At 34.1% G+C, this 16,998-nt stretch overlaps 1 protein-coding gene across 3 annotated transcripts in view; it reads right to left on the reverse strand.

Annotated features, from left to right (window-relative positions):
* Window positions 1–16,998, reverse strand: part of LOC128983520 (casein kinase I) — a 122,056-nt gene that overhangs the window by 52,848 nt on the left and 52,210 nt on the right. For all 3 annotated transcript variants that reach the window (XM_054402821.1, XM_054402822.1, XM_054402820.1), the window contains exon 3: window positions 3,059–3,284. In XM_054402821.1, the coding sequence (XP_054258796.1) occupies window positions 3,059–3,284 (226 nt within the window). The remainder of the gene's footprint in view (window positions 1–3,058; window positions 3,285–16,998) is intronic.

Here is a 16,998-nt window from a genome sequence, read left to right on the forward strand (position 1 = left end):
AAAGGATGTCATTATGTTCACAAATCAGTAATTGGCTAGGAGTCTTGTTGCGGCGTAAGCCCGAACTACAGGGCCATACACAAATAAACGGTATCAGTAGTGATGTAAAACGCCCTGGCGTTTAAATCTCGGGGCAAATGCCCAGGGAATTTGCCCATATAACAGCCCAAAATCCATAAGCGCCGGGCGTTTATCCAGTTAAAGGCTAATAAACCTAATTAATGGAAATTAAATTGAACACTACTCTTCTATTCAACTTTTTAAACTTCTAACATTAGATATTTACATAATAGCCTATATAAAAAAAAATAATTAGGCCTACTTGTATAATTTTAATTTTATATTGGTAGGAAGTCAGTACTAGAGAGTCAACACTTTTCTTTTGTCGACAAGAGGAAATAATTTAGACTGAAAATAACTTCATAGGTTTATTTTTATTTAAAATAAAAATAATAATAAACAAAAATAATAAAAAATAATACTAAACAAAAATAATAAAAAATAATAATAAACAAAAATAATAAAAAATAATAATAAAAATAACAATATCTGGCTAATGTAATAGAATTAATTTAGCACTTGTTTTTACTAACAAAACCTTAATACTTAACTTTAAATTTAATTAATTAGACATCATATATTTATCTTATGCACATATTTATGAATTGCAGAGTTGAAACCTGCTTAATCAGTATATAAGATTTTATTTAACAATTTAGAAAATTATTTATTTAAAATACCACACTGAAAATATTACAGGTTTTATTGTATTACGCCTTAAACTGAACTTTTTATAAACGCCCAGTTTTTGGGCGCTTAAAATCGCTTTGGGCAAATGCCCGGACAAATGCCCATTTATAAACGACCCGCCCACTGGGCATTTGCCCGGCCCACATCACTAGGTATCAGCAATCTGACACATACTTTCTCCCATTAGCTTGTCAACAACCATTTTCATGGGTAAGCGATGAGAGTAACTATGGTAGTTAATAGGTAAAATCTCCCAAGTTTCATTAACTTTTGAACAGTAATTTTAACATGAATGGAGTGATGCACTATTTAGAACTGTTTAGAATTAAAAGGACCATAACAAAAGAATTTCAATCAGAATCAGTTTTTCTCCAAAAAATCCATTTTCCGTTTTTTTAAATGGGTTTTTTTGGGGAAATAACATAAGTAACAATAACTTTTGAACAACCATATTTTTTACAGAAATGGGGGGTTGCACTATGTTGTTTGGAATTATAAGTATTACCACCATACTAATTTCAATCTAAACCGGTTTCTTTCAAAATACGATTTTCTCCTATTTTATGGGGTTTTTTTATGGGAAAATAACATAATTTGCAATAACCTTTGAACCATAATTTTTACAGAAATGGGAGTTCTTCCATTTTGTTCAGAATTTAAAGGGGTACAACATACTAAATTTTCATCAAACAAAATCCATTGGGCCATTTTTTAGAAAATCCGATTTTCCGTTATTTTATGGGTTTTTATAGGAAAATTGTCATTAAAAATCTAAATTTCAAAAAAATGAAAAAACGCCGGGAGATACCATGGATTAGTACCTACATACCAAATTTCATCAAAATCGGACTACAAGTGTGGTCTGTAGCTCTGTACACATCCAGACACACAGACATCACTTCAAAAACCATTTTTTGGGGTCCAGGGGGACCCAAAACGGATATATCCACTCAAAACTCTAACTCGAAAATTTTGACGAAAACAATACTTTCTCCATATACTATGGTATAGGGGGAGAAAGTAAAAAGGCTCTTGCTTAAAAAAATCTTTCTTGTATTTACCTACTCATGATAATCTATATCTTGCACTTAAGGGTGCCCTCCACAGACTGTGGATGTCAATACTGTGGACAATAAAAACAATAACTATAGGTGACCATCAAGTACAGTACTGTAAAAAAATGTCGGAAACCTTAAGGGTGTTTGGTCAAAAATTTTATTTCTTATTTTTTGTTATTGTTCAATTGTACCTACTAAAAATTAGAGATACAAATATATAAGAAATTTTTTTTTTTTTTTGAATATTAAGCGATATGGAGTTTGAAAGTAGTAAATTTTTCATCTTTGGTACCAATTCACAGGGAGAATGGGTAATGCGATTCTCACCAAAATTGGCATTCAGGTGTGGAAAAATAAGATAATAATCACTGGCTATTTAAAATTATAAATTTTTAGAACTTAAAAATTTTATTTTTTTTATAATTTTTTTTGAAATTATAAAATTTTTTTAAAAATTTTAAAATAGCTCTTCGTTTTTGGGGAAAATTTATCTGTATGTTGGAATTAAAAAAAAAAAAAATTGATATGTTAATTCGTTTGGGATGTGAATTCGTACCTTTGATGCCTTGCGCTGTCGGAGCACTACTCGTTGAGAGTGTGTACACTGACACCGGGGCTTTAGAATACAACGATAAACGTATTCTTTCAATGTTATAAGATGTTTATAATTACGTGATGTTAAAGTATTCTAAAGCCCCTGTGTTAGTGTACAAACTCTCAACGAGTAGTGCTCCGACAGCGCAAGGCATCAAAGGTACGAATTCACAGCCCAAACGAATTAACATATCAAATTTTTTTAATTTCAACATACAGATAAATTTTCCCCAAAAACAAAGAACTAATTTAAAATTTTTTTTAACAATTTTAATAATTAAAAAAAAATTATAATAAAATAAAATTTAAAAAGATTTTTAAAATTTTTAATTTTAAATAGCCAGTGATTATTATCTTATTTTTCCACACCTGAATGCCAATTTTGGTGAGAATCGCATTACCCATTCTCCCTGTGAATTGGTACCAAAGATAAAGATGAAAAATTTACTACTTTCATGCTCCATATCTCGCTTAATATTCAAAATAAAAAATGTTTTCTTATATATTTGTATTTCTAATTTTTAGTACAATTGAACAATAACAAAAAATCAGACATGAAAATTTACGACCAAAGACCCATTACCAAAAACCAAACATCAGCTTACCATTACACAAAGTAAAGTGGAGTTTGGAAATGAAACACAACAGGTACTCACTTTGTTACAGTGTCTCCCAATGCCCATTAAAAAGTTGTCTGGCTTGATATCTCTGTGAATGAAAGACTTGCAATGGACGTACTCTATCCGCCCAATCATCTGATCAGCCAACATCAAAACTGTTTTGATGGTGAAGCGACGTGAACAGAAATTGAACAAATCTTCTAGTGATGGTCCCAACAGGTCCATTACTAACACATTGTATTCTCTCTCCTGGCCGAACCATCTGAAACAGCAATGTTCTGGCCATGTAAAGTCATTCTGAAGTGTATTTACAATTATTAAGTATATGAAGTAGTCTATCCATCCCCATTTTAAAATATTCATGTAGCTTGCAGAATGTACTTAAATAAAATAACTAACGAGCTGTTGGCCCATCCTACATACGGGAATCGAGTAGTCAATTAACTGAATACAATACAGAACAGCTATATAGGGCTGTTCTGGAGGAGGAGGAGGAGAAAGGGTAGCTGTTCAAACGTGTAGAACAGCTAATTTACAATTTGGCGGCCGATTCACACACATTGATTTTGAGAACAGTAGCTAAAAGCAAATAGTAAAAAATAGTACAATATTAAAATAGTATAATAGTACAAATAGTAAAAGCTTTGTTCCTAAATGTTGAAGGTATTTCCGGTAAATCAAACTTTCTTAGCCTTATGACAAAACAACATGATTTAAGTATAATGTGTTTCAGTGAGCACTGGAAGAAGGATGATGCCATACAGTACGAGGTGATTGATGGATTTTTGCTGACTGCAAGTTATTGTAGGAAAGAACATGTCAAAGGTGGTGTAGCTGTGTATCTCAGGGCCAACCTATCTTACGAAGAAATAAATTTAAATTGGCTCTGTGAAGAATTGACATTTGAAGTAGCGGTGGTCAAACTTTTAAGTTTAAAGATAATAGTAGTTAGCCTATGTCAGTCGCCTCAAGGAGACCCTAACCTCTTTCTGGATAAACTAGAAGTACTTTTAAACTGTCTATCGAATTTTAAGTGTGAAGTTTACATTGGCGGTGACTATAATGCATATTTTAACGTCACGACAGAACGCCCTACTGTAATTAAATTTAAAAATGTGTTAAAGGAATTTGGATTGACATATATTAAGGTTGTTGAACAAGTTGTAAAACTCCAGGTATGTACCTACTTTAATCGGCTGAGCCTAATTAGTGCTTCACAATTTGGCTATCAGATGGGTAAGAGCACTATAAGTGCAGTTCTATCAATTGTTGATGATTTAATCAGTACTAAATTAACAAAGAGGAAATTACCAGATGAGATTTAAGATATGCCTAGACTACATGATAATTGTGACGAAAAAATCTCCATATAACATGAAACTTACATTGAAAAAACAGCTCTTGTACAGGACTATTCCTAGGCTATACTATGGTTTAAGACGAATACCAAGTTCCATCAAGTTCAATTATTAGGAATATATCTGTTTAGTCCTTGCAAGAACAAGCCTACTATAGCCAACTTGTTACATAGCCAAGGCCTACATGTTATTTTTACTTTACAAATTTCAACATGTTTAAATTAAAAGCCGATTTCAGGATAAGTTGCTGAATGCTGTTTTCTGTACCAACTAGGTTGAAGCACAATTTGCCCTATGCATAATGACAATAAAGGACGATTTCTTGAATTGACATTGAAAAGTGTTATTCATAGAACAAGTATGAAGTTATGATCACTATGGTTAAAAGTTATAGCAATGTCGTTTTTCACATTAAAAGTAAAGAAAGGCAATAAACTCCAATTTCAGTAGGCTCTGTAACACAAAAAAGTATTTTTAAATAATCGTTTCGTTTTACACTTTATTGGTCTTAATTGTTGATATAAGACATCTATAAATGAATCTATATTAAAGAAATAATAAAATGAGCTTTTAAAATATCGTTTGGTTGTATGTCCTTTGAACTTGATGAAATTTACATATAAGATGCTTAAAAATAATGCAATAGCCTATTTAAAAATAAGTACTAAATATGATATGGGACACCCAACTATTTGGTTCTGTTGTTGTAATGTTAGGTTTATAATGCCAACAAATTAAATACAGTCTAGGAATAATTTGTTTTCCAAGTAATGTTGGATACAATACTGACATTTTTTGCTTAAATGTTTGTTCAATAAAAAATGTAGTTGCAATTAATTTTACATTCACCTAATGTGCGTGGAATAAAAAGTAACGTCTTTGGAAAAGTAGCTAAAATTGTAGCTGTAGCTACATTTCATTGTAGCTGTAGTTGTAGCTAGCTACTTTTTCGGAACTGTAGCTGTAGCTGTAGCTAAGCTACTTTTTTGGAAATGTAGCAGTAGTTGTAGCTAGCTACATTTTAAAAGTAGCTTCCCCAACACTGGTAGTAACAATAGACGTTAGCGACTGGGCAGACAGCAGAATCTCCATGTAGCTCATGGCCAGTCGGTCGGTGGGCCTACCTTGGGGCAAGCGTGTTGCGTGACTGGAGCTACGTCTCCTTCCCTCCAGTGGACATAAACTACACCAAACACCGCTCCCCTCAATATCACTTTGTTCGACGACTGAGCAGACAGCAGAATCTCCGTGTAGATCATGGCCAGTCGGTCGGTAGGCCTACCTTGGGGCAAGCGTGTTGCTTGACTGGAGCTACGTCTCCTTCCCTCCAGTGGACATAAACTACACCAAACACCGCTCCCCTCAATATCACTTTGTTCGACGACTGAGCAGACAGCAGAATCTCCGTGTAGATCATGGCCAGTCGGTCGGTAGGCCTACCTTGGGGCAAGCGTGTTGCTTGACTGGAGCTACGTCTCCTTCCCTCCAGTGGACATGAACTACACCAAACACCGCTCCCCTCAATATCACTTTGTTCCACTGATCAGACAGCAGAATCTCCATGTAGCTCATGGCCAGTCGGTCGGTGAGCCTACCTTGGGGCAAGCGTGTTGCATGACTAGAGCTACGTCTCCTTTTCTCCAGTGGACATAAACTACACCAAACACCGCTCCCCTCAATATCACTTTGTTCGACGACTGAGCAGACAGCAGAATCTCCATGTAGCTCATGGCCAGTCGGTCGGTGGGCCTACCTTGGGGCAAGCGTGTTGCATGACTAAAGCTACGTCTCCTTCTCTCCAGTGGACATTAACTACACCAAACACCGCTCCCCTCAATATATCTTTGTTCGACGACTGAGCAGACAGCAGAATCTCCATGTAGCTCATGGCCAGTCGGTCTGTGGGCCTACCTTGGAGGAAGCGTGTTGCATGACTAGAGCTACGTCTCCTTTTCTCCAGTGGACATAAACTACACCAAACACCACTCCCCTCAATATCACTTTGTTCGGCGACTGAGCATACAGCAGAATCTCCATGTAGCTCATGGCCAGTCGGTCGGTGGGCCTACCTTGGGGCAAGCGTGTTGCGTGACTAGAGCTACATCTCCTTCCCTCCAGTGGACATAAACTACGCCAAACACCGCTCCCCTCAATATCACTTTGTTCGACGACTGAGCAGACAGCAGAATCTCCATGTAGCTCATGGCCATTTGGTCGGTGGGCCTACCTTGGGGCAAGCGTGTTGCGTGACTAGAGCTACGTCTCCTTCTCTCCAGTGGACATAAACTACACCAAACACCGCTCCCCTCAATATCACTTTGTTCGACGACTGAGCAGACAGCAGAATCTCCATGTAGCTCATGGCCAGTCGGTCGGTGGGCCTACCTTGGGGCAAGCGTGTTGCGTGACTAGAGCTACGTCTCCTTCTCTCCAGTGGACATAAACTACACCAAACACCGCTCCCCTCAATATCACTTTGTTCGACGACTGAGCAGACAGCAGAATCTCCATGTAGCTCATGGCCAGTCGGTCTGTGGGCCTACCTTGGGGCAAGCGTGTTGCATGACTAGAGCTACGTCTCCTTCTCTCCAGTGGACATAAACTACACCAAACACCATTCCCCTCAATATCACTTTGTTCGACGACTGAGCAGACAGCAGAATCTCCATGTAGCTCATGGCCAGTCGGTCGGTGGGCCTACCTTGGGGCAAGCGTGTTGCGTGACTAGAGCTACATCTCCTTCCCTCCAGTGGACATAAACTACACCAAACACCGCTCCCCTCAATATCACTTTGTTCGACGACTGAGCATACAGCAGAATCTCCATGTAGCTCATGGCCAGTCGGTCGGTGGGCCTACCTTGGGGCAAGCGTGTTGCATGACTAGAGCTACGTCTCCTTCTCTCCAGTGGACATAAACTACACCAAACACAATTCCCCTCAATATCACTTTGTTCGACTGATCAGACAGCAGAATCTCCATGTAGCTCATGGCCAGTCGGTCGGTGGGCCTACCTTGGGGCAAGCGTGTTGCGTGACTAGAGCTACGTCTCCTTCCCTCCAGTGGACATAAACTACACCAAACACCGCTCCCCTCAATATCACTTTGTTCGACGACTGAGCAGACAGCAGAATCTCCATGTAGCTCATGGCCAGTCGGTCGGTGGGCCTACCTTGGGGCAAGCGTGTTGCGTGACTAGAGCTACGTCTCCTTCCCTCCAGTGGACATAAACTACACCAAACACCGCTCCCCTCAATATCACTTTGTTCGATAGGTTTTAGATAGAAACTGCATGGGTTGTATTTTAATAGTGTTTTATAGCTTGGAAAAGGCATAAACCCAATTCGGTTTTATAGAACCTGTAAATAAACGGGGCTGTTTACGTTTATTTGTTACTATACCTAATACAATCGATTTGTCTAACGGAGAATATATTAGGAAAAAACAACAACACGACAAGTAAACCTTTGCAAGGCAGATCAACGTGTTGCGCGCAGCGGCCAGCGGACAGGCATGTATATCTAGGTCACTGACAGCGACGTTGACCCCAAAACTACCACTAACTCACACACGCACCGGCACCACAACACTACAACGATGTAATATTCATTTATCACTTGAAAATTCTGGCATGTTTAAATGATTGTAAAGACTACCGTTAAAAAGACTACAAATAACTGTTAAAATTGAAACTTTTACTTGAGCCATCCCTAGTTACCATTAAATATACAATGGCATACTTTCTTAACAAAATGATAAATAACACTTTTTAAATTAAATTTAAGGGGGGAGTTCAAATAAAAAGTGAAAATCTTATTTACAAACCAATTTTACTCATACTACACCTTAAGGTGAAGTTAAATAAAACATACAGAAAAAAACTGGAAATTTTTTTTTTCCACTACCCAAGGGTGGGGGGGGGGATTTTTTGTGTATTGCAAGGGTTTGCGAGAACATCAATTTCTCAGGTTTTAAAAGTGATAGAGGGTTGTTTTTTTTTTTTTAATCTGTTCCTGAGAGTAATACCATAGATAAAACATACTCCCTTAGTAGATTTCTCATCCTTATGGAACAGCTGAAGACAATTTTATTGTTAGTTCATGTACGGTTTATGTAGAGGTCGTGTTTTGTTTACAATTTGTTTCCCGTTATTACAGCCATTTAAAACCTCGTTTAACCAAATAATACGATCTAATCATAAACAATAACTTGTCCCCTAGCTATATAACCAAACAGTAAAGCACAAATCAAGAAATTAACCCTAAAATAATGGAAACAAAGTTTCATCGACACTAGCACCTTTGTGTCACGTACATGAACTAGACACGAAAAACGTGCTTCAAAATTTACAATGGGATGAGAAGTCTACTTGTGTTGGTTAGTCTATGGTAATACCTACAATCTCTAGCATGGGTTTAAAGAAATTATACAAAATAAAATTACAGTAAATTTTTAAATTTTGAAATAATTTTTTCCACAAAATAACTGGTAAAAACTATTTTTTTTAAATATTTTAATGACAATATTTTTACAAATCCATGCTAGAGATTGTAGATCTTGTCAAACTGAACAAAATCTATCGTCCTTCTATCGAGTATAGAACTTGAGATATTTATGTTCCCATGCGAAAAAAGTAAACTTTTGAAAAACGACCGAATACCAAAACACGGTGCTTTTAGTGATTGACGGAATGCAACTTCAAAGTATTTTTTTATGAGAAAAAAAAATCGTATAAGGTTGGTTTTAACTGTTTTATGTTCAGAATTTAATAAATAATAAAAAAAATAAAAATTGTAAAAATTGTAAAAATTCTTTTTTTGGCCATTTTTGGCAACGACCGAATACCAAAACACGGTGCTTTTAGTGATTGACAAAGTGCTACTTCAAAGTATTGTTTTATGAGAAAAAAAAATTGTATAAGGTTGGTTTTAACTGTTTTATGTTCAGAATGTAATATATAATAAAAAAAAAAAATAATAAAAAATTGTAAAAATTCATATTTTGGCCATTTTTGGCGTGAACTCCCCCCTTAAAATCTACTAAAAATTTTTTTTTTCACTATACCAAACTCGACCTATGTATTAGAACATTTTAATATGAACTTTATTAAGAACAAGCTGTTGTACCCGTGCTTTGCAACGGGAAGAGGACACAAAATAGAATACATTTTAATCTTTAAACATATGTTGCATACAATAGATACACATCCCCCAACGCTTTTAGAAACAAAATTCAACTTTTATGGCCTTAATAGAAACGTTTAAGTTATGACTTTTAAATCTAGTAAGTAGTGGATACCACCATTTCATCTCCCTTAATAACATATCTTTTTATTTATTATTGACATTTTAAATTTCAATTTTGAAGTTACTACTAATTATTAAATTTAAATGAACATTTTTTTAAATTTCACTCTTCTTTATATTAAATCACAAATCCTTCCATCTTCAGTTTCTTTACTCACAATAAATCATCAGCAAAACTAAGTCAGCTGTTGCTTTTCCATTCAGTCTTTTGAAATATTAAAGAAACTATATCTATAGGTACTATAAAAAATTTTAAACAAATAATTTAGCATTAAAGATAGCAGACAAAACCAATATGATTATCAAAGCATCAAGGAATAAACAATTTAACAGCAAATACAGTATACTAGTGCACCTGTTGCTCGAATTCGAGCAATTGCAAAGTATTACAGGCATTCAAAACTAATAACAGTCGCATTTCCGATGACTTTAAAGAGTCAACTCAAAGATTATGTAATCAATCACTCTACTCCAGTTATCGAAACTGAAAACGAACACACTCTAAATACGAAAGGTCTTTTGTGTATCATGTGTTTACTATGAACAGCTGTGATTAACACAAATAATTCGTCTGTTTAAGTAAACAAAATCTTTTCTTCATAAGAAATACATTGGGATTTTGATGGCCTGTGGGGCAAAGCCCGAGGACTTTTATTACAGGAATTGGTGAAAGGGGGTGTCTACAGAAAAAATACTTAATTTTGCCACATCATTTGTAAAAATCCGTCCATTATTAACGGAGGAGTAGTGTTTCGTAGAAATCACCTTCACCTATTATATATAAGGATGTTTCATTGCATCTCTGATTCTACTCTACAAAAATATCAACAAAAAACTTAATATACAAACCAGTTCTTTTAATCAGTTCCATCGTCCTTTGGCTTTACATTTTCACACTTACCATAAAGTAAACATAGTAACAAAAATTTCATTGATTTTAGAAACAAAAGAACACTGTGTACTGCTTAGTTTTATGATATTTTCCTTGGTTTAATTTAATCAGTTGTGTGGCAAAACACAAATAATAAATGTATCAAATCAAGTAAGATAAAATAAGAGTATTTTGTATTATCATTTGATAATTAATTGTAGTTACACTTACACATATTCAACAGATAAAAAAAAAATTAACGACGTACAGTACAATTTAGTTATTGATGATATTCTTTAGTTTAATTTATGCATAGGTTTAGCAAAACACAATAACTTAATTTACCTAAATATACATATAAAAAACAATGTGATGTGCAAGTTATGTTAAGTTAATCTAACACATGTTAAGGAGTTAGAATTTATTTAAAGTAGCCTCCAAATTCATATAAAACATCTATACATTGTAATTTTCATACTGCTTCCATGAAATCATATTAATAACAACATTATTTTCATAACTTAGATGCTTTAAAAAAATCCAAAGCAGAGCCGGAGTTGATGCAGCAATGGTTATAGAATCTTTTTTTTATATAATCATTGACATTGTTTTAGAATAAATAACCCATGATAAAAGGTTAGATTTAAATAAACCTACCTCATAGTTATGGAAAATATTAAACTACATATTAATTACGTAAGCCGATTCTTTGCGTCAAAATTGTGGGCGACTGGGAAGTCGTAGAACGACGGGAGAGGGCTCAAATTAAAGGTCTCGATCCTGTGACGGCGGGAAAAATAGTGAAATTCCCTAAATTTTAACACAAAATTGGATATAACATAAAATGTTCTCCATTAGAAATGCATTAGAAGGCATTTACTGCTGATTTTTTTTTTACTTCAATACAGCTGATCTAATCATAAAACCAGTAAGCAATATTACATTTGGATTACTCATTTGCCAGTCAATTCTGCAATGTATTGTATACTATATAAAACCAGGGATAACTTTAGGCCTACCTATAATAATAAATACTTTTTAGTTACGTCTTAGAATGTTGAAATCAATTATTTTACTGTACAATTGGCAAACTTGTGTATTTTTAAGTAAATTAGTTAAGCGTATGATAAGTAGTAGAATCATAGGAGATGGCTCAAATCAAAGGAATTAAAACTTAGAATGGCTGAAAAAAGTTATGAAGTTTTTTTCTTCTAACTTAACGGAGGAATGTTCAACATGAAATAACTACTAACATTGACTAAATATACATAATCGGTCAATAATCGATTCAAGATTGTTGAAAACTTCTGCATTGTTTTGATTTCAAAACATTTGTTAAAGATTTATTCTACACTTTTTTGTATACTTACTAACATTTTTAATTTGAGATTTATTGTAGTGTTTACAAAAGGAGCATGCACTTAGAAATAATAACTGGGTCGGGGTGCTAATTTAGCGGTTTTAACTAAGAACTAAGCTTATCTCAACACACCCTTATTTGCCTTTTCATATATGACGAAGACAATTTCCAATCAGGAAAGCCTTTTTATTATCAAAAGACCAAAGCTACCTTAGTAAACTAATATTTATTCACAAACATGTTTAATGCCTTTAGCAGAGTTAAAACTTTGGAGTAATTTAAATTATTTATTAAAAATAATTATTAAGTTATTAGTTGGCTTAGGCGTTGTTTTCTTTCGATTTATTATATAAGATTTTTTCATATAGGTATTATGTTTTCTTTTTGAATTTGCATTGTAATAAGTATGTTTTCAGGATCTTTTTTATGGTTTCTATATGTGGAATTCTTCTTTAATGAATAATTTGTCTTTGTTTGGTTCAAATTCAATTACCGATATATTATTTTCTATGTTTTGATATTTATGATTAGTTTTTAGTAAGTGTTCTGCGTAGTTTGATTTCATACTTGTTGAATTTTTAGATTTAAATGCCTATATATGTTATTGGAATCTACATTTGAAGCTTCTACTAGTTTGGCCAATATAATACTTGTTACAGTCTGTACAGGAAATTTTGTAAATACCGTTTCTGTTAAATTTTGACGATTCTTCAGTTATTTGTTGATGTTTGGACACTTTTGAATTTATAATCTTAAAGACGTTGTTTTTTGTTCTATATGTTGCTTTGTAATTTGTTTTAGATAAGGTTTTCCTTATTGCTTTATTTAATTTAGAGTTACGAGGGAGACATATGTATTCTTTTTTTAATTTCTCTTCTTTTTTCTTTTGTTTCTTAATTTTGTTCTTTATCATATTATCAATAAGATTGTCCTTATATCCGTTTTTCGGCAGCAATATATTTTATTAGGCTATCTTCTTATCTTTTTCAAAATTTGTTTTGTTTAGGGGCAATGTTATTAGTCTGTAAATCATGGAGTGGAATGCTGCCATTTTTTGCTGCCAAGGATGGTTTGATGATTTAGGTATTATTAAATTAGAAGTGGTTGTCTTTCTAAAAATATCAAATGAGTGTTTTTCATCAATTTTTGAGATTGTTAAGTCCAGATAATTGATTTTTTCTTTTAGGGCATCTTTGGTAAAACTTGATATTTTTAGATATAGAATTTATGTATGTTAGAAGTGTGTCATCACTCTCAGTTTCGGATCCTTCAAATAAGAAAATAACACCGTCAACGTACCTGAACCAACATATTATCTTATTTTTCATGGGGTTTGAATTGTTTATAATTTTGTTTGTTTCTAAATAATTCATATATAAATCTGCTAATAAGCCAGAAAGAGGGCTACCCATTGCAAGACCATCATTTTATTTGTAATATTTGTTATTGTATTCAAAATAATTTTGTTCCAAAGTAATTTTTGTGAGATTGATGATGTCTTTTATTTCATTTTGTTTTAGAGATTTGTTTCTTAGTAACTCTTCTTATTATAGCAAACAAAATTCTTGTATGATATTAATGGTTTCTTTGATTGGAATATTTGAATACATGTTTACAATATCGAAGGAAATAAATGTAGAATTTTGTGGAATTTGTATGTTTTTTATGTTGTTTACCAATTCATATGAGTTTTTGATTCCATAGTTATGTTTTAAATTTATGTTATTTTTGATTTTATCATTGAGAAATTTACTTACATTGTATGTTGGTGCCTTTCTTAAGTCGACAACTGGTCTTATAGGAATGTTTGTTTTGTGGGTTTTCGGTCGACCTTGGAGTGTAGGAGATTTTGGATTGTTCATTTTAATGTGAGTTTTAATTTAATTTTAATATATATATATACACCTATATATATATATATCTATATATAGATATATAAAAATTTGAATGAATGGTGTTTATGGCCTCTGGGGACATCAAAATGAAAAAGTAAATCGGTTCCGGGTCTAGGTCTTACCATGAGACCTACGGTAATAGCTACTTCCCTATAGGGAAATTCGCTAAAAGGATGTAAAATATTGTATATAGCCTATAATTTTGTTTTGTCATACACATTGTTAATTGTTGTCTGTTTTTAAGTTAGTTACATTGACCTGAGTTACTATGTAAAACAGTTCTTGTGCTGAAAGACGGAAATAAAGGCATTTTAGCAAATTTCCCATATAGAGAATAAGCTATTACCGTATTACTCATGGTAAGACCTGGACCCGGGACCGATTTCATTTTTTTTTATTTTGAGGTACCTAGAGGCCAAAAACACCATCTGTTCAAATTCATATATATACTAGCAGAATACCCATGCTTCGCTACGGAAACATTCAAATTGGTTGAAATTTGTAATAAATTAGAGTGTTTAGGTGCCAACAACCTTCAGTCAACATTTAAACCCGTTTTGCTCTAAACGATGTCAAATTAAAGTAGCTCTCATGTCTCACCTGGTCCATAAAGTGTGTATGCTCAGGGTGGTTTCCAATCAACAAACTGCATAAAGGTTCAGGTAGGTGCTGCAAAGGTAATAATTGCACTTTACCACCATTGCAGCACATTCCCGGGGTTTCTTCTTTCCATTTTAAGGCCTCGCAGTACTTTCATTTGAACGTCATGGTACCTATCGCCACCAAGCTATCTCCTTCATAGTCTATTTTCGGATTAGGCCTATATGTCATTGCTATATCTTTCACCATCCATTGAATCTTTGGTGAATGACTTTCAGAATGAGTTTGTTCATACTTTTTGTTTGCGTTCTTCACCTGCTTTTTACTTAGTTTATCCGTGCACATGCTGCGCCATTTACGCCTTGATGTATATTGTTGAGATTCCGGGATTGGCTGACAATTAATTGGGAGAAACGGGCTCATTATGTGGCTCTAAAACGTCAAAGTGCCCGTTAGACAGGGATTTCGTAAATCTGAGTCTTTTCACAGGATAACGTTCATAACGAAACTTGACATCACCATTCCGATAAACCTCTAAAGCAAATGAGAATAGTTGTAAAGCGCAACCACCTCACACCACCCACCAAAGGTAAACGGCTTAGACATTTCATAGAAGTATTTCCTAGAATTAATCCCGTCACTGTCGTGGGATTAGATTGAGAAGTAGTCCCTGTTCCTCACAACATGTTCAACAATTGCTTCACACAGTTAATGTGTAAGGTGAATTATGAATGAGAGTGAAGTAATAGCTATTTACCTTACAAGTGTAGTAAGAGCGTTTTTACATCACGCAGGTGAATGTTGTGCAACGAGCAAAAGCGAGTTGCATAATTTACCTAAGTGATGTAAACACGCTCTTGCGTAACGTGTAACGTACAAGATTTTACCTGACCCGACAATATACAGGAGGTAACGAACAATATTTTTCATTATCCATTTCACTCATCTTCTAACAGTAGGCCCAAAGTTCATTTACAAACAAAAGCTAGGTTAGGAAAATTCTTCTAAACATAGCAATAAAATTCAAGCGCACAGCTGATTTCTAGCTTTGAACGTCGTTGACTACATAGAGGTATATTTTTTAAGTTAAGCACTCAATGTTATTTAAATGGGTTTCATTACCTCACCGAGTGAGTTTTTTCAACTTTACATCACTTGAGAAGTAAAGAAGTTGTATACATCACGCTTGGGATAGGGAAGATTAACATGGCGGGCTAGGTAAATAAACAAGCACCATCTCCTCTGATGTGAATGATATTGTGTGGAACGAACTCGCCATTAACATTTAAAACCTTAGTGCCGTGTATATACTATGAAACGGTTTATACAACAACAAAAATATTAACAGAACTGTATCATAAGTTCTGAAAAATGAAAATGCAATAAAAAGCGAAGTTCAATTCTACTTTATTCAACACTAATCACACATATTATAAGTTGATCAAACTAAAATGCCACAATAAATTAGGTTAATTTCACTGAAACACATGATATTTATATGGTCCGAAATAACCTTAGTAAGCTTAATTTTTATTCTAACAGCTGATGATTAAATAAATTGCAGACAAATGAAAACAAAAACCCAAAACAAATCATTCTTCCTATTCAAACTCCATGCTAAATTTGACCTTCTGTGGGGCGGGTCCCATTCCCATTGAGAATTTTGTAAAATCGCTTCTTATTGTCTGCCTACGCTTTGAGAAGAAATATGTACATGCAAAATCTCGTGCTTCTAGGTGCTATGGTTTGGCCTGTGCGTTGATCGGAATTTTGCATTTATATAATAGATATACAGTGATATACAGTGTAATATATGGGTCCGTGTGCGCGATAACTCTATAGCAAAAACGATCCGATTTTGATGAAATTTGGTACAAACGTGTAAATCTATGTTTATTCGAACGAGTTCGCGATCCAGCATAATCGGACCATGGGAACGGGGGCTTATGGGGGATTTTATAAGGGTAAAAATGGGGTGTTCCCATTTTTTGCCCTAAAAACAAAAAATTTGGCAACTTCTTTTTAAACCGTTTTGTAGAGCTTAAAAAAAGAAATAATTTTGTATATTGTAGCGCTTTTGTATGCCTAACGGTCACGGTGAAAATTCAAAAATAGTGTAGGCCTAATTTAAAATTCCCATGTTATTCTAATGGAGAAAATGAAAATTGCTGTAGTTTACTTGTTTATGGATATATAGGCTATTGATAAAATTTGGCACATTTATTAATTTCATCCAATACTATTGACGTATGGTCAAAAAACATTTTTTACCTTCCCAGTAGCAGCAAACCCAAGCACTCGTTAAATCTAATGTTATTTAAATAGGGAATAAATATGTCTTATTTATTGAAATATTTTAGTAAAAATGTAATCAGACAAGTTTAAATTTGCTTAGTCGGCAGGTTCGCTTCGGCGGGGGTATTTATTTATTATTAATTTTATTCATACGGCCTATACCACTATCTCTGTTAGCACCAAAGAATCAAAGTACTGATATTTCAAGGTCGGTTCTCAGTAACAGTTCTAATCCCAAGAACCCGTAGTTAGGCCTTCTTAGAACACTGACACATCACTAGTACAGTGTAT

This window comes from Macrosteles quadrilineatus, unplaced genomic scaffold (assembly GCF_028750875.1).
Source record: "Macrosteles quadrilineatus isolate MER2022 unplaced genomic scaffold, UCM_ALF_1.0 Scaffold_1__1_contigs__length_201487025, whole genome shotgun sequence".
In the NCBI taxonomy this organism is placed as follows: Eukaryota; Metazoa; Arthropoda; class Insecta; order Hemiptera; family Cicadellidae; genus Macrosteles; species Macrosteles quadrilineatus.